The 18,246-nt window shown below is 35.1% G+C and overlaps 2 protein-coding genes across 2 annotated transcripts; one reads left to right on the forward strand and one right to left on the reverse strand.

Annotated features, from left to right (window-relative positions):
- Positions 1 to 60: 60 nt before the first annotated feature.
- LOC135682720 (immunoglobulin-binding protein 1) lies at positions 61 to 10,686 on the forward strand. The gene is made up of 12 exons (XM_065197728.2): positions 61 to 218; positions 1,548 to 1,660; positions 2,035 to 2,119; positions 2,648 to 2,701; positions 4,973 to 5,098; positions 5,553 to 5,606; positions 6,021 to 6,090; positions 6,881 to 6,960; positions 7,559 to 7,597; positions 8,231 to 8,331; positions 9,268 to 9,371; positions 9,868 to 10,686. The coding sequence occupies exons 1-12, from the start codon at positions 99 to 101 to the stop codon at positions 9,906 to 9,908; spliced, it is 987 nt and encodes a 328-aa protein (XP_065053800.2). The 5' UTR covers positions 61 to 98; the 3' UTR covers positions 9,909 to 10,686.
- Positions 10,585 to 16,989, reverse strand: LOC135682718 (sodium-dependent phosphate transport protein 2B). Its single transcript, XM_065197726.2, has 5 exons — positions 16,897 to 16,989; positions 14,660 to 14,711; positions 13,797 to 13,875; positions 13,020 to 13,292; positions 10,585 to 12,513 (listed from the first exon to the last, which is right to left on the reverse strand). Exons 2-5 carry the CDS (start codon positions 14,681 to 14,683, stop codon positions 11,099 to 11,101), a joined length of 1,791 nt encoding a protein of 596 aa, XP_065053798.1. The 5' UTR covers positions 14,684 to 14,711; positions 16,897 to 16,989; the 3' UTR covers positions 10,585 to 11,098.
- Between the last annotated feature and the right edge of the window lie 1,257 nt (positions 16,990 to 18,246).

The following is an 18,246-nucleotide window of genomic DNA, read 5'->3' on the forward strand; positions in this document are numbered from 1 at the left end:
CTTTCAGAAACTCAAAAACTCAAGTGGAAGGAATTGTGAAAACGCGGCAACAATTTGATACGAGGCTGCGCCAAGAGAGGTATTTTTGAATCTTTGCGATGGCTGCCGAGAATGTTGGAAGTAGCGAGACGGCACTCAAAAGTATTTTTGAGGAAGGCTGGAAGTCGTTGTTAAGTATCCAAGAAAGGGACGTTCCAACTAATTCAGAAGAAGTTCAGGTGATTTTCTTGGTATTTTAAGGGATTTTCTTCGTCCTGTTTGACTTCTCTATGTATGTTGTTGTTGTATAAAAGTACATCATCCAGATTGGCTAGTTTGCGATTTTGGCGGCGGAGGTCACTATGCCTACAAGTTCAACTTACGTGGTTACTATTTACAGCTAAATATAAAAGTTATGAATTTTATTATATAATAATATCTGTTGATATTGCGCGGTTGAAGCCGTAATCGGACGCATGACATCCTTTCCAATCTTTTCGTTGTATGGTTTTCACATTGAAGAGTAAATAATAAGTTTATTTAATACAAGATTCGTTAGGTAAATGCACAATTTTATTTTGAAGTTTATAAAAAATAACTTGCCTAAATATATGTGTAAGTAATAACACAGAAAGTTGCCAAAGAACTTTCTTAAGTCCAGTTGTCAAAATGGCTATGCAAAAAGTCGACCAAGGCAAAACTGACTTGAATGAAAATATATTTTTATCTCATTTTTCTTGAATTTGCCAAAAACTTGTTTCAGTGATGGAGATAGCTGAGATGTGAAATTTTTAAAATTTTCAACTTAATATCTTTGTTATTCCTCAGATATTTTGCTTTTTGTTTAATCGGCCTAAAATTGTATCAATATTTAATTCCCCTAACTGTCAGTAAGATCAGGCAAAGTTTTGCTCCTACTATGGCTATGAATCTGAAGTCTCATCTAAGGGGCAATTTGAATAATGTTATTTTGAACTTCACTGATGATGATTATATTTATGAAAATGACATAAATTTTAAGCATTAAAAATTAATAAAAGCAATGATGATTTTTAGAATTTTGACTGGTTTTTTTAAACCTTTTAACTCTGTCTAAATCCTTGCCAAGCTTGAGATAAGTGTCAACTCTGAAAAATGATGCTAGTTAAAGGTTATTTTTATACATTCTTGTTTTATTTTTAACTTTATTCTCAGAGGGTCTTATTTAGATATGGATTTAGTGGGAAGTTCATCTTACCTTTTTTTCCTATTGATGCTCTGTTTCTTGCCAGGATGAATACCACAGCCCTTATCAAGCCTTGCAGTAAGATTTTTAGCAAAACAGGGGTGAAAAGCTGGGGTGGAGTAAGCAGCTCTGTTAGTAATTTCCTGGTTAGCTATTGGTAGACAAATAAGAATAGAAAAAAAAGGAAAAATTGATTAAAGGAGATCAATTTGCTTTTTAGAAAAATAAAGCAATCTGTAGCTCCCCTCCAGCATTTGAGGAGAGCCTGGAGGGAAGCTAAATGGCTCTCCTCAAATGGCCAGGTTTGCCTCATTATATGAGAGTTTCTATTGTTCATTTACAGAATGATATTGTTAAAGCTATAAAGTTGTTTGAAGACTCAACTAAAATGGTGAACATGATCAGTATATTTAGTAGAAATGAACACATAGATGAAGTATCTGCTACGAATTTGAGGTTGGTGGTTACAAGTTGTACATTTTTTCAGCTAAGATAATCTAATCAGAAACAATGAAAACTAAGCCACAATTTTATTATTCTGTCTCCTGTAACAAGCAAACATATTAACTTGACAATATATGAACTAAGCAAGAAACTTTCATTTTCAGTTCCTTTCATGTAAGCGTTTTAAATTTTGAAAAAAGTAAAGTTATCATCAAACTAGAATTTTTTATTAAAACCAGGTGATTTTCTTGTCTTTTATATAGTATTGAGGTATACAGCATCATTTTATTTCTTAGTAGTTTTGGATGTTGTTACTTGCCAGCCACCCTTCAAAATTTAGGAATAGCTTTATCAGATTATAATCAGTTTCCATCATATTTTTCTAGGTACTTCCTCTTACCGGCCTTCATGGGAGAGCTTAGTCTTTTACAGCAGGGTAATGATAGGAGCTCTGATGTTACAAAATCAAAAGTAAGCTAACATCCCAGCTAGTACAGGAACTTTGTAAGTGTATTCTGAAACAAGAGTATTTCTATCACATTGCCATTTTCTGCATCAGTAAAAACTATGCAGAGGACATGGTTACTAGCTATACAAGGGCCTTAGGGTTTGGAGATCTACTTAAAAATTTCCAAGAGGGGGCTCATTCACTCCTTGTTGCCATTTTACCCTAAACAACCCTTTGAAGAATGATCAAAGGGCAGTATATTTTCCTCATTTAAAAAAACAGGAATGTTTCTTAGTGCCTCTTTTAGCAAAATTTTTATTTGAATCAAGCTGCTGCTTGAACAATTAAAAGTTCACATATGATTGATGAGATAACAGAATGTTTACTTTATCAAATGAAAAAACTTCTTTATAATAACATCAAGATTTTAGTATTGTTGTATCTTAGGACATTTTAGTGTCAATGAGCTGTTTATTCAATTACTTTTGAAATATACTTTTCAATAATTCTGTCATTCTTTTATTATATTTTTCTTTATTCTTTCATTCCAGATTTATTTTCTTGACTTTCTTCAAAGATGCAACGATTATTCAATAACAGACCTAGTGAGTTTTATTTTTTAAGATATGGGATGTTTTCATTGTCATATGATGTTTAGGTACATTCCCACAGTCATCTTTTTTGACAACACCCCATTTCCTATGATCATTATATATTTAATATCCACTTTCTGTGCTTCATGGGACTTACTCATATGGTCTTCCAGTTTTGGAATAATTTTAAAAATTAATGTTTTATCAAACAACATTTGTTCTTGTTCTTTTTCTTCTTTCATCATCTTAATTTTCTCTGTTGACTTCACTGAGCATCAACCAATCCGACATCACCACCCTATATTATCAATTTCATTTACTCTGATAAGGCCCTGTATGTCAGTGCATAAGAGTAGCTTTTAATTTAATTTGGTTTAAAATTTTATTTCTCAACGTATTGGATTCTAATCATCGTTTTGCTTTGTTCCTTTCTGTTGCCTAAAATGTTACCTTAAATGTTATGATGTTTATTAATGTTTAATAGAATAAAGGAAAAATAGAAAAACACAATCCTTAAAGTTTGAGAATATGAAAATGGCTTTGAAAAAAGGAAATATTTACAACATACTTAAAGCTTTTTCGTCTAACACTCCTTAGAGTATAAAACATCAGAATAAGGGTCAGAAGGAACATAATGAAAAATATATACCCAGTTATGGATGGAAATAGGACAATCAGAAAACACAAGCACATGACCAATGTAGTTGTCCAATTAGTGCCGCGTTGAAGACATAAAACTATGAAAATATGAAGGACATTACTCTCAATTTCAAATATTCTTTTAGGCTGTGATTTCAAATTTGTTCACTTTCCTAGCTTTTTAAATATCTCATAAATGATTTATGCTAATAGCCCAATTATATTTTGGTGAAACATATTATATATTTTGGTGAAACATATTATTACTACATATTAGAATCTTCGATATCATGTATGATATAAATAAACCTTAGGTACAAAAAGGAATTGTGTCAAAATACAAGAACAGGAAGAAAAACAATTTAGGCCTGTCATCACACTGTTTATCTTCTTAATGCTTAATTTGATTTGTAAAAGATGTGTGTAAATAATCCCTAGATACCATGTACACTTAGTGAACAAAAGTATTGCACAGGTTTGACAAATGAGTAATGGCGACCGCGTTGTAAAAAACACAGTGATCGAAAATTAAACCACTTTTTTGCAGCCATTAGGCGTATTTTTATAGTTAATAACCAGTCAAACCAATCTTCAAACTGTTGGCAACACTTTTGATTTAAAGATTGTAAAAAGTTACTTTTTAAAACGTTAAAAAATGTAACTTTTTATCGGACAGTCTCGCAGCTTTGAAACCTTTGTGAAACTTGCTAAAAGTTTGTCAAAAAATTTTTGTAACAGGCTCTGTTAATCACGACATGACAAGTTGAGAAAAACATTTAAAAGATCACATTTAGGTGTTGGAGTACAAAGTTGGTCATTAATGGCCTTGTATTTGGTGGAAAGTGGCATATTTTAAGCCATTTTATTATTCCTACTCTTTTACAGCTATTGAGGCACTTGAGTGAACCTGTTTATCGCAGGAATTTTAGTATTTTCATTTAATGAAAGGACGAAATGTTGTTGATAAGGCCCATTGCAGCTCCAAAAATTTCCGAGCAAAAAGTTTAGCATATTCTCTAACAAAAGTGAGAAAATGAGCAGTTCTAGACACCAAAACATAAAATAAGTATTCCTGTGTTCATTTGAATAAGATATTGCAAATTGGTGCAAATATAAGCAATTTGAAAGCACATGTTTCAAAGGTACTTCTTTCATCATGGTTCAATTTTTGGGTTTTTGCAAATGTCGATATTGTTTGATAATAGGCACAAATCAACAATATTCTTGCATTTTACAAATTTAACACCAAACCTTGATAAATTTTCCAACATATTTCAGTTAAAAATTCTTCTTATAACTTTTATGAATCTTGCTTTGGCCACTTGAAATTTGGTTCGTTAAAATTTTTTGCTGTAGTGCCGCCGATTCTGTTTAAGCCTGTGCAATACTTTTGCTAATGAAGTGTAGATGGGTTGGTTTTTGGAGTACGGCAAAATAAGTATTTTAAACACTTAAACCTTAATATCAATGTTCTTTGAGCATTTATTTTCTTTAGCTTCTTCGTGTGTCTATGATTTTGTGACCCTTTTTGTCGCAAATTTCTCTTTGTTCTTTAATATACATCCAAATATAGCTTACTCTTTATACCTTCCTCACGGACAGCATGGAAATAACTTTATATATTTCAATCTTGTCTTGCTGCAGGATTTAAAAAAATTCTGTGCTGATGAGGAGAATGAATCCAAGCCTATTCGTCCAAATGTTTCCACTGACAGACAAGCCAAAGTAGACAGATATAAAGAGACAAAAGCCCTGAAAGAGAAAATTTCTGTAAGTTTACTTTTAGATAAATTGACATTGCCTATTTACTGCTAAATCCTACTAATTTATTACAAGAGACAAAGGAGTCGAACGTTCCAAACGATATCAGATTACTATTTGTGATTCGAAGTAAGAGATACATGCTCTATTTTCAAGTACATCCAGAGCTTCTTCTCTGTTATATTTTGGTGAAGTATTTAACTGTATTGAAAATTGGCTGGTAATTATCAATGGAAAAGCAAATTGTTTTCAGTTGACAATTGACTTGACAGCTGACTCCTTCTCGACTTGGAACTTCATAATGACACATTGATTTGATGTTAGACTAACTGATTGAAAACGGCCAAATATTTACAGGTTTTTAAGATGGATAAAATTACTGAACTTTTAGATGCCATTACTTTAATTTCAATGTCCTTTTCATTTTCTCAAAATGCCTCTATTTCTCTATTTTTTTGTATAGAAACTGGAACAGAAATTGAAGTTGTCTCCGGAAAGTGTGGATGAAGAAACGCAGGTTAATTTTATGTTTCATTCATTTTTAAAATTTCAATCCGAAAAGTATTCAAGTAAATTGCTGAATGTAGCCTCTCCTGACCAGTTTTATCCGCTAATGCTGTGATGTGTCCCCAATCGCCATTATTTGTCTGAGGCCTATTTTCTGTTACTCCTTCTAATAATTTTTTTTATATTACTGGAAAGAATTACTACATTTCAAAGTTGCTAGGTAACAAAGGTTTTGTCTTCAATTTCAAAATAGTAAAGCAACAAAGGTTATGTCTCCAATTTCATATTTTTCATTCTGGAGAAAATTTACCATTAGAAGTCTAGAACCCTCCTCTAGTTCGAAATTTATTCAATGTATTAGCATACTCCATAGCAGAATGCAGTTACCAGTTAATACATTGAACCTTTTGTTATTTATTTTTAGCGTGAATATTATCTATCTTGGATCCGACTGTGGGTAAACGAAAGTGTAGACAAGCTCTCCTTGATAACAAGTAAGTGTTCCAATGTTTGGTCGCAAAACTGGACTTGGATCGGGTCGTAGTTCATTTCGACTACACCCATGTGGTACGTTCATTGCAGGAATGTCCATATAATCCTGAGCAATTTAAAGTTGATCGGGAAAATGACAGTGAATTCCGGTGCAGTTTGAAGGCGATTGCCGATTGATGGGTCTTATATCCCCAGAAATTTAGAGATAAACGCAGGTATGACTGGAGTATTCAGGGCCTTTGAGATTTCTATTGGTCAGCGAGTCCACGGGGATATGGTAGGGAAGTGAAAAGAATCGACATTCAAACCAATAACCCTTGGCCTCCTAGAAAGAAGACCTTTTTAAATGCTAGTGGCCGTCATGTTTTGTCTTTCAGAACTTCTGCTAAAGGCGAATTTTAGCCAATAATAATCAGCATGATGTCATTTTAAATTTCTTCAGAAAAGTCAGCTGCAGTATTTTGTAGCAGTAAAAATCAAATATTTTCATCGATATATACTAGTATAAATGATGATAGATTTTGATTTTTCCAATTTTAACAATTTTAACTTTATCTAAAATTGATTACAATCAGCTATTTATGTTGCGTGAACAGTTGATTTTTAAATAAAAATGACAATCACAATTGAATAGTTTTTCCTTCCAAATTCATTTGATGAATTTGGAAAGCTTGAAATATTGAATGAAAACTTTTTGTTTTGGAACGTCTTTAGTTCACAGTACTCAATTATAAAAGAAGTTATTCTTCAAAATACTTGCATTTTAATCTTGTGGTTTTTTTATTTTCTCAGGCGAATTAGAAATCCTTGAACATATGAAAAAGCTTCAAACAGGAAAAATTAAGCCAGAAGAAAAGCCAAAACCTAGAGAGGTAGTCTTGTTGTTTTGGTTCTTGCCCTGCTTTCAGATTGCTTTTATTGATTGATATCTGCAAACAATAAGGCAAAATAGGTCGTTGTATCGTTAAAATCATTATTCAGTATTCTGCTGACCACAAAAACATATTTACTTGATAATTCATGCATAATTGCTTCTACGTATTAGTATGGTTTGTCTAATGACAGTCATAATTCTAAATTAACTATTGATTTTCAGAATTTTAGACTAATAGCCACGTTTTTTTATTTCTATGTGTTTTGAAATTCTGATTGAATGTAGAATGAATCTTGTGAAATATGAAAAAAATCTTGAATATATGAATTTTTTAACTTTTGATATGATGATGTAAAGAACTTTTCTGCAGCAAAAATCAGCGAGTAGTAATCAGCGAGAGTATGTATCCATTTTGACAATGTTGATTTCCAATGTTAATTGTTTAGTTTAGTTTGTTTGTGATCTTAATTATTAGTTGTTTAATTGTTTTCATAATAAAGTAGTTTAGTTGATTTCTTAAGGTTTTGAAGCTTGAAACTGAATTTGAAACAAATCATAAAATTTCGAAATTAACATGTGTTTTCTCTTCTTTCCAGCCAATTAAACCTATATTGATCACAAAGGAATCTATTAAGGTAATCGAAGTTGCAATATTTTCCATAGCTGTTTTCATTTCATAGCAGGCTTAATTGCCTTGCTTATTGAATTACACTGAAAAACTAATCAAAACAGTCTTGAAGAAGTGTTTCTGCAATGTAAGACTTAAAATGTTGAATGTTACGCTAATGATAATAGTTCACAGCTTTTATAATACTTCACTGCTTGAAAACTGCACATGGAAAGAGGTTGGAAGCATGTGATATGCAAAACAAGTTTGAATGTTAATCGTTAGTTCTTTGTTTTGGATAGACACGATTGCGTAGGAAGTAATAGGCGGGGCACGTTCCTTCTCTTTTCAATACATACCTATGGCCCTGGGTTGACATGTGTTTCTAGGATAACGGCCATTTCTTCTCTCCCTTGTTGTATTTTTAAGTTTATAATGTTTATATTATGTTTATTGAAAGGGATCGTTATTTACTTATATGATAACATGAGAGCAAGTTATCCATTCAATTCTGTTGATCTGCTTCTCCAGTATCAATGTATTTCTGTATCCTTTTTCCTCTTACTATTTGATAAGATAATATCTTTAATGTAGTAATGATTTATCGATATGAAATTCTCTGGAAATATTTGTCCTCAGAGCGGATAGCCTTTTCTTTCAGTCAAAAGTTTTTGGCGCTGGATACCCCAGTCTGCCTTCCATGACACCTGAACAGTGGATGGACAAGCAAATCGCAGATGGGAAAGTCGTTCTAGACTACAAGTAGGAATTTTATATTGCTAATTGCTTAGGTGATTTTGCTGTTCCGTTTTTACGTACCGTTAAAGCTGTGTTGAGTCCCCAATGTGTCTTATTCGAGTCCATTTGGAGGTTCCAGGGATGGAACGTAAAAAGAATTGAGCTATTAGAGATAGAACTCTACCGAAACGTCGACTAAATAGAATTATTTGTATGGTTTTAATTGGTCTGTAAGCATTAGTTGTACAGCATGTTGGTACCATTACTGCATTTGCGACCTTCACAGACATTTAATTAAGGTGCAACCATTGTTTGTACCGCTTGCTAACGTTTCAGCCATTTGGTTAACACTCCTGTCAGACAATCTCTAATACCTAGCATAGACTTGTTCAACGCTAGATAAACAGTTTCAACCCTCAAAAAGCTTTTAATCAATTTGTTGGTAATACATTTTTCAGTTTTATTTATAGCTATCTTCTTTTTACTTTGATGAATGCCTTCCAACGTAAAATTAGGTACCTGCCCTCCATCTCAATAGAGTTTTTCACCAAGACTTGGCTCTACCAGTGAAGGCCTTCTCAAGTTTTCTTGAGATTCGCCATGCTAGTGAATATGGTAACCCTCTCCTTGTTTTGATCAAAACATGCGTGCTACGCTTCCAGTTTAGCTTTAGAAGTAGAACTTTCGCTGAGATAGTAAGCAGGGGCGGACATGTAGCCAAATGTTTGGGGGAAAATCAATTGTTTTATTAAGATGGCATCACATTTTCCCAATGTTTTAGAACAAAAGACCATTGTCCCCTCCAAAGTATTGACCACTGATAGTAAGCTGTTATTTCGCTAAGATGGTATAGCTGCCTGCGAGGTCCCAGTTTGATTTCCAGGTGAATAGTAAGGCCTAAATACTTCAAGTAAGCACAAACTATCAATATATGAGGGCATTTACAATTTCTTGCTTCAGCCCAAACGTCAACAGTGCTCCAACTGAACATTCCTCCGACGATGAAGATGATGATGATGAAGAAAAAATACAAAAGGCAAGAGCTTGGGATGAATGGAAAGATGGTGGGTTCTTAAAGTTTGCGTCAGTTTACTCAATAGTAATGCGATTCTGAAAATTTCCTGTTTTGGTTTAGTTATGTCAATGAAAGATATGTTTAATTTCTTATTTGTATCATAGTCGTTATTTCTGAAGTACCAAGTTTCATCCGTTTTCCAGTGGTTTTATTGTTAGTGCGTTAAGCATTTGTACTGTGAAGCATTTGTAACATATCATTATGGCACCAAATAAAAGATGAACTTTTTTGTGTGCACACTTTTATCATTTTTCAATTTATATTTTGTTCATTAACTTTTAGTTGGTTGATAAAACTACTTTAATATTATGGATAACTCTTCCGGTTTTGATGCCATTTTGAAATTTGAGGCACTTCTCTACAGTTGCATTTCTTCTCGGTTCTTGGCAAAGATCTGTCTCCTTCAACTCAGACTTTTGAGAATAGTTGATCTTTTTTAAAACAAACCAATTTTTCGCTTATTAAACAAATCAATTCATTTTTAGAGCACAAAAGAGGGGAAGGCAATCGCAAAGACAGGGGCTGAGATGGAACCCTGAAGAACGAGAAAAGGAATATCTACTGTAGACTTGAGGTACCAGTTGAAAGCTGGAGATCGTAAGGTGCCACTTTGTATCTATCTACTTCGCTATTCAGGGCAGGCGTTGCCACATACATTCCTTGCGATGACATTCAGGTTTATTACATTGATTGCAAATCTCGTCACAGAGATGTGATCTTGCTAAGATCGTCGTGGTTTGTCACGTCTTTTACAAAATGTATTAATTACATGTAATTGGGTGTAATGCATTATTTTTACTGCCTACGCAAGACTTTATATCATGTGATTTATAAAGTTATTTGAAACAAAATTGAAATCCTTCGAAAACGAAGTGCAGGGCAAACGTTCATTTTTGTGTCAGAGTTTGCTTGACGAAAACAGAGTTGTCCGGAAAAATGGAAATGGTTTGAATGGTAAACGGAGAATCGTAGTAACAGGGCGTAAGAGAGAGGCACAAAAAAATCATGTTACATTTTTTTTGAATTTCGAAAGTCTAATTTTTCTAAAAAAAAGGTATGTCTATTTACAGGACTTGAAAAACTTTCTAAACTGATATTTCATGAATGGCTACTACCAGCAGTAACAGCCAATCAAAATTGGTTAAAGTAATTCGGTATGTGTTTCGCTAAAATGAGGTTCCCAACAAAGGGTAATACAGAAATACAGGTTAAAAGAATATTTATATGCATTGCAGAGAAATGTGAATATTAAAAAGCTCTCTAAAATCAGCGAAAGGGTTTCTGAAGAAGATATTAACAGCATTTTGAATTTTAAACGGGTTTTCTATTGCGTGATTTAGATTTGGTAACGGACTTTTGTAAAAAACATGCCTGATGGTGATGATAGTTTTTTATGCTCGGTGCTGAAAATAAAGAAAAAGCTGCCAAGTTCTTTGAAACAGAAACCTTGACAAGTGTTAAGAATAAGCGCTATATTGTTTTCTGGGACTGTTAAACTTAAATTGTTAAAAGATGCTGTGCACAAATAATAAAATATAAAAAAATCTGCGGTGTCATATGAGTCTGAACTGCAGAGTTAGGGGCTGATCCAGGATATGTGAAAGATTGCTACTGTAAAATTGAGGAGGAATAAGAATATCACACTGTAGTTCTGAGGGAAATTGATGAATGGAGGCATTGTTTAAAGCTGAAAATGCTATTCTATTGTATAACTATTTAAATACTATTTTGAGGTTTATCTACCTTTACGTCATCTAATTCAAATCCTGCGTTTTTATGAGAGTTCACGTCGTATGAAGTTGTACTTTTTTGAGACTTCTTTACCTTAATCAGCTCTGATACCTTGCTGATGGCTTTGTCGTATGGTTCTAGTGATCTGGACCACTTTGGTGCCCAGTCCCATGTTTTTAAACGTTGAGGCAACACTCGTGGTTTCTTGCTTTGAAGAATGTTGATTATAATGATGGCAACTATCAACAGCAAGACTGGAATGCCTATTCCCAAGAAGACGGCTGTGCCAGCTAAAGAAAGGCCGAACACCATTCCTGGAATCACGAAGAAGACAATGAAGATGTACACGATTGCAAACCAACGAAATCTAGCCGTGGTGTTACCAAGACACTTTGCCATGTTCATGGGCACTTTTCTCATAAAAGGAACTGGGTACCACACGAGAATGCCAGATATGTTGAAGAAAAGGTGACAAAGAGCAATCTGCAATGTGTATCTGATCTTGCTTGAGTCTGCTGCGAAGGAGGCCAGCAATGCTGTTGTTGTTGTCCCGATATTGGAACCTAGTGTCAACGGATACATACGATCCACACTCACAACTCCAACTCCAACCAATGGAGTCAGTGCTGAGGTGAAGATGGAGCTTGATTGGACGAAAAATGTCAACACAGCTCCAAAAACTATGGCAAGGTAACCAGTGAGGAATCCAAATGGTTTTGGGAAATCAGTGTTGACAACTTTCCTTGTCATCACAGCGAGGCGTCCTCTGAACATGGAATGCAAGAGCTTTACGATGGAAACGAGGCAGACACATAACACGAAAATCGAAAGGACGAGAAGTATTGTTCCAACGGCGTTGTCTGAAAGCGAGGTGCCATGAAATAAAAAGTCGCAGGGGACATCTTTCACCTTGACCAATTTTGTTGTATTTACCATTTTATAGGAGCTCCCAACTGATACATTTGCAAGATGCGTCACATTGTGCTGACTTTCTGCGCAGAATTGCTGAATCATACTTTTCTGCTCATATTGCATGCGCTCTTTTTCGGTTTGTGCTTTTGCAATCTTCTCAATCAATTTTTTGTCAAGCTTGATGACCTTATCTGTGAATGGCTTGGTGATCTTCTTAAGGTAGTCCTGCTTCAGACTCTCCTGTGTTTTGAGGTTCAAAGATTCGACAATTCTGTCACTCAGGCGGAACAAATAACCAGTTATTGCCTCAAGGGGCAGGAAAATAAGAACAGTCAAGAAGTTGAACATGTCATGAACTGTGGCGGCAGCGAAAGCACGACGAAATTGATCCCTGTCTATAGACTGGCCAATGGACACCAAGGTATTCGTAACAGTTGTTCCAATATTGGCGCCCATTATGATGTATATTGCATTCTCTACTTTGAGAACTACAAGCAAAATTGAATGAACATGATCACTTAAAAGAAACCACACTGGCTCCAAAACATGACCCAAGGGACGGTTCTGGTAATTCTGCTACATAAGAGAATCTCCCTTGGTGTCCCTTGTGAAAACATTACAAGGTGCAACATTGTTTGAAACTGACATCTATTTGTGTAGTGCTGGTTACAAGCCAAAATGAAATACACTAGAGTCAGACATTATTTTCTCTACAATTTCGACTCCGATTGAAAGGTTTTCGTCTAGATCTTTTATTTCAAATTCCTACGAAATGTAGGCAATAATTCTCACGAGAATTGTGTTTTGTGTAGCTGCAGCACCATTAAGGGTGCCGTTTCCCAACTTGGCAAATCATGATTCATGTTATTACTCTACAAAGGTATTGAGAAGGTGTAAAGAAGTGATTTAAGTAATGTATAGCACTAAAATAATACAGAAGAGGCTGTTTTTATGGTAAAAGGTCCTAAACTTGTGGAAGAAGCTTTTCACTTACCATCTCCAGCTACCATAGCAACAACAATAGATGTTGATGTGGAGGAGCTTTGTACCAGCACAGTTACCAATACCCCGATCATGAGTCCCGCGACTGGGTTGCTGAGGATTTCATTTTCTGAAAAGGCCCTTCCAGCTGCTTTGCCACCCAAAAGACGGAAGGCTGAGCTCAGAAAACTCAAGGAGCAAATGAACATGTACAGCAAAGCTAACAGCAGAGACACCTTCAGTACGACAATAACGACGCGCTTCACCTTGCCAAGGCCGTCCAACTCTGTTGGTAAAGAAAGTGTTTTTATAGCTCATAGAGCTAATTTTCTGGTTGTAATACATAGCTTTCATTTACGGTCTAATTTTAGAATTACTGTAAACATTACTGCACGGATGTTTGAAAGCCATTTGGGATTTACCACCATGCTTTCAGCCCGTATACAATTTTCATATTGTTTGTGCTTGAATCATAGAATGTACAAGTTTTTCAGTTAAATCCGTTGTTAGGTTAAACTTAGTGTTGCCACAAAATCAATTTCATAATCATTAGCACAAAAACTCCAGTACAACATTGTTTGAAGTGTTTTATAAACGAGGCCGGAGATGTATAAAGACACGAGATATCTCGATTTCAGGTAGAGGATGAACAGATTTCATAACATTGAAGAAATATTATACAATGCTCCAATATATAGCGCATATTTTTTACCTTTGATGGCAGAGAAAGGATAAAATAACGAAAGTAGAAATGGTTATATTTTACTTTTTCAAAATTTGCAGGACCTACCCGACCACTTGGCACTCGTATCTTTGAATTCAGGCAAGGCCCAAACATCAACTGATTCATCGTTGTGTTTTTGAGAACCCTGTGAAAATAATTTTGCCATTTGATGAGATGAGTTTGAAATTGTATTTATCCGTGATAGATACTGCCAATTTCGGCTTCATTGGTTCCTAAACCTTGTTAAAATATGATTTAGGAAATTTTTATCCATTACTGCTATCAAAACCTGACGCAGCTATTCTTTAACCACTGAAACCTGACGCAGCTATTCTTTAACTCGTCAATAAAGAAATCAAACATTTTAAGCTAAAAATGTAATGTAAGCGGGACTAGCTAAAAATGTTAAATCATAATAAATGCATCGCGCTATGCACAGTCTCGCTCTTGTGAGCCTCTTTTTCGCTTTTCTTTCTATCATTCATTAGGCTAGTCCTGCTCTCTATCTTTATTTTGCATTGCTACATGGACTGCTTCGCTTAAAAAACAATTCCCCTTTAAGAAGTTACATCAGTTTTAAAGATTCGTACATCACTACTAAGGAATATCAAAACGTTATTAATGCTTCATTTGGGAATCTCATCTCGAGGTTAAGTATGTACGCTGTTATGTACTTAAATTATTTTATGTTGTCGTTACACTTCTATCAGAAACAACCAGGTTAAGAAAAACTCAGGTTGAATGAAAGAGCATGGAAAGACGAGGTATAGGTAATTTCTCACGAGGAACTAAGGGCTTGAGAGATGCCAAGGGGATAAATTCATCAACTGTGAAAGCAATTTGATAAAAAACAATCCAACAAGATCGACAAACGGCAGGTTTGAGAGCAATAATCTCAAAAATGAGTGTCTTAAAATCCAAAATCTCACCTCACTTGAATTTTTTGGATCCATTGTCAGGAGTTGGAAATTGAACTTTGACCTGCAGGAGAAAAATATATGGTGTTAGAATACTCTTCACTTGCCTGTTATCTGTTCTTGAGAACTTATCGTCGCTATTGATTCAAGTTTCAGCATGTTTATAATCACAACGCTATACCAAGGGCCATTGCTTTAAGGGGGCTTGAGGGGTGTGTCACCCCCTTGAAAGAAACCCAGAGGCTTTTTGCCATCTAGGGGTGCTTTGTCGGCAAGTATATTGACTGCGAATCAAGAGTCCAAGTTGCTAAAAGAGAGTGTGACTGCGGTGGAGAAATGATTGAGGGAGTAGAAAAAACTTCTCTCTTCCCTTTTATTTCTCCTCCACAGTGACCTTTCCTTTCAAACCACGAATCCTTTTATCGCAGTAGTTCTATTTCCCCGTTTGTATTTTACATGAAGAAAAATTTTAGAAAGTGTAATATAGGCCAGCTCTTTAGTGTCGAAAGCTTCCAGAACCTGTATTACAGCTGTTCAATTCAAAGGCAATCGACAGATGAACGCGTGAGTGGAATCACGCTCACTGATTAATCAATTTATGATTGAAAGATACCCTGCGCCCATCTGTCGATTGCCTTTAATTACAAACTGCAAATATCACAAAGAGGACTAATATTGATACAGTTCGTAATATATTGCTTTGCTTTTGCATATTAAGCATTCAAAAAGATACTGAAAGTTAAACTTGGTGGAAAATATATGACTGCTTCCAACACAGGCGGTTAGGTCTGTCGTGGTCATGCCTTTCATTTTGACATGTGGTGATCCATTCAATTACTCTGGAAGCCATTAACAAAAGAGAAGATCAGCTATTATCGACTTTGATTGTGATGCATAACATAATTCAATCTCATCCACAATGGCAATTGTTTTTAAGATGCTAGAATTTGAATTCGATGTTCAAATAAACCAAATCCTTATATTCAGAAAAAACAGAAATTTCAATTGAACAGGAAACAAAAGCGGACAATGTGGGACGCTGAAGGCATCAGAAAGGTAGTTTTTCATTGGATGCAAGACAAAAACCTTTTCTTAGACTGAAACAATGATCCAGGATGGCGGGAAAGAGCCAAAATGTAATCGGATTTCTTCAACTAATAGGAAACCCACCAGGGTGAACCTGTGCGCCTATTTGCAAAAGATCCTCAGCGCAGAGCGTCAGAGAGAGAAGTTTTTGTAGGAAGGTTCAGGAGAAAAACAGTACTTTACTTTGGAGATAACGTTAACTTTGGCTGAGAATTTTCAGCAACCATATCATCTCCGCACGAAATGCTTTAAAATCTAATAATCAGTGAATATCTTATAATTGTTACGCGGTACTTTTTATTTTCCAAAGTCAAGGATAGATTGTTTTTAAAAAGGCACTTAATAAATGATATGATATGTTGCAGGAAAATCTGGTCATGGCGCACAATTTATTCAAGGAAACAAATCTTAAAGCGCGAAGTCATCGTTAGAGTCACTCTTGGAAAATAGGGACATTTGTTCGAATCATGATCTCGTTGGTCACTCCTTTGGGAAAATTTCGGACACGTACGCAAGTTGATAAGTTGCTCATTGTGCATTGTTGCGAAGCAGCGATTGAAAATAAAAGAAAGTAACTAACACAATAAGGTGACATGAAATGAGGAATAATCATACTAGGTGTGCTGAAGATATGATTAAGCAACAGGTCATTGTCCCTATGTGCCAATTAGTCTTACGGGAATAAACTTTGAAAAAATAAAGCTACTTGATAGAAGAAACCTTTTCAAGCAGAGCAAAAAACATGTGCCACTTTTCAAAGTGAAATTTGGTACAATAGATGTAAAATAATGTTTTTGGAGCTGTTGCGAATAATTATGGAAACTTTTGAATGTAAGGCATAAAAAATTTGGCGAACGCGCGCTTTGTGTGCTAATGCATCGCTACTAGTTAAAAGAACAGCAAAGCCTAAATGGCCTTTGGACAAAAGTAAAGATTGAATTGTAAGAATATAATGAATTTACACGAAAATTGGGGGTAGTTGCAAAAGTCATGGAAAATCTAAATTTATTTGTCACTACCGTTACTGTTAAAATAAAGCACACAAAATCATTGGACGGATATTTTAGTATAAATTCTTGTCAAATTGAGCTAAATATTCACTCGTAAAAAAGTTGATATAATTTGTATCTCTGACGTTAAATATATTTATAACATGCGCTTACCTTGGTTTCGGCAAAGAAGCTGCCTCTGAAGTCTTTTGGCTGTGTGATTGTATCGTTCCCTCTCAAGCCATAACTTCTCTAATCGTCGCTCTTATATCTGAAACCAATGGGGAATCCCTAAACACGAATACAGCACGTGAATGAATGGCTTTGGGTCTTTAATAACATAATCTGAACACGTGAAGTCACCCGTAACACACAAAGTGATCACTAACTGATCATGTCTTGAGTCGCTTCATAAGTTTTGTGGACACTTCATAAGTTTTGTATGGGCACTATGGTATGGGTGAATTGCGTGAGCGGTTTCGGAAACATGCGGACAGCCGCGCCATAGATTTGCTTTAAAAAGCAAACAGTTGGAAAGAAAGAACTTAGAAATTGTTGGCAAATGAGACGAGAGGGGTCTTGCAACAAATCATGGAGAATTTTCCAGATGGGAGGGTGTTCGCTCTACGGCATTGCAGCACGAAACAACCAAAAAACAAATTGCACGAAACATGCTTCCGCTGAAACAGTGAATTTGGAAAAATAGGGGTTTTTCGGGAAGGGGTAGTTCACAAACTGTCAATTCTAGGCTCCTGTTGGATTAGATTACACATAAAAATTGAAGACAGCAAACATTGATAAATGTTACTAATGAAATTCCACATTAAACTATGAAAACATCGTTAAAAATCTCCCTCAGTTTTTAAACCGTCTTTTCATGATTCACGACTTGCTTTGAAAACTCGATTAAATCAGGTTTTCCATTCCAGTATTGTTTCTTTTACTCGTGGAAGCACGTTTTTATTGTAGAGAGCAAGTGTTGTCGACTTGTTCGTTACACGTGAGGACCACGTTAACTTCATGCACATTGCAGCCAATTAATTCTTGATTGCATGTGTTCACAAAACAAATTCCTAAATGGAAATCCGAAATGAAAAGGAGAATCCCTTTTTTGTTTTCGTAATTCCAATTATTCACAGTTCCCTGATCACATTATGTGTTTTATGTGTTTCATGTGAAAATATTTGGCAATATTTGGGAATATTTGGGAATATTCCTGCATTTTGGAATCTTTTATCTAGAAAGGCTTGCCAAGGTTTCTGAATATAAGCAGAAACTAAATGCAAACGCTTTCTGCGGTAACGTCCAAAATAAAAAAATGCGACCGACGTTAGAACATGCTAAACCTCAGATCAAAAATTAGAAGGAGAAACACTGCTTTTTAAAATTCAGCTAGTAAGCCGTGCTACGAAAAACTGCTATTAAGCGACAATTTACTGTGTGAAGTTGCAGAAAAATGAATTTGTAAGTCCAAAACTAAGAACAATGAGTTTCCCTGGTTTTATAAAAAATGTCGCCGGCTAA

This window comes from Rhopilema esculentum, chromosome 16 (assembly GCF_057945365.1).
Source record: "Rhopilema esculentum isolate cy_ngs chromosome 16, ASM5794536v1, whole genome shotgun sequence".
Taxonomy (NCBI): domain Eukaryota; kingdom Metazoa; phylum Cnidaria; class Scyphozoa; order Rhizostomeae; family Rhizostomatidae; genus Rhopilema; species Rhopilema esculentum.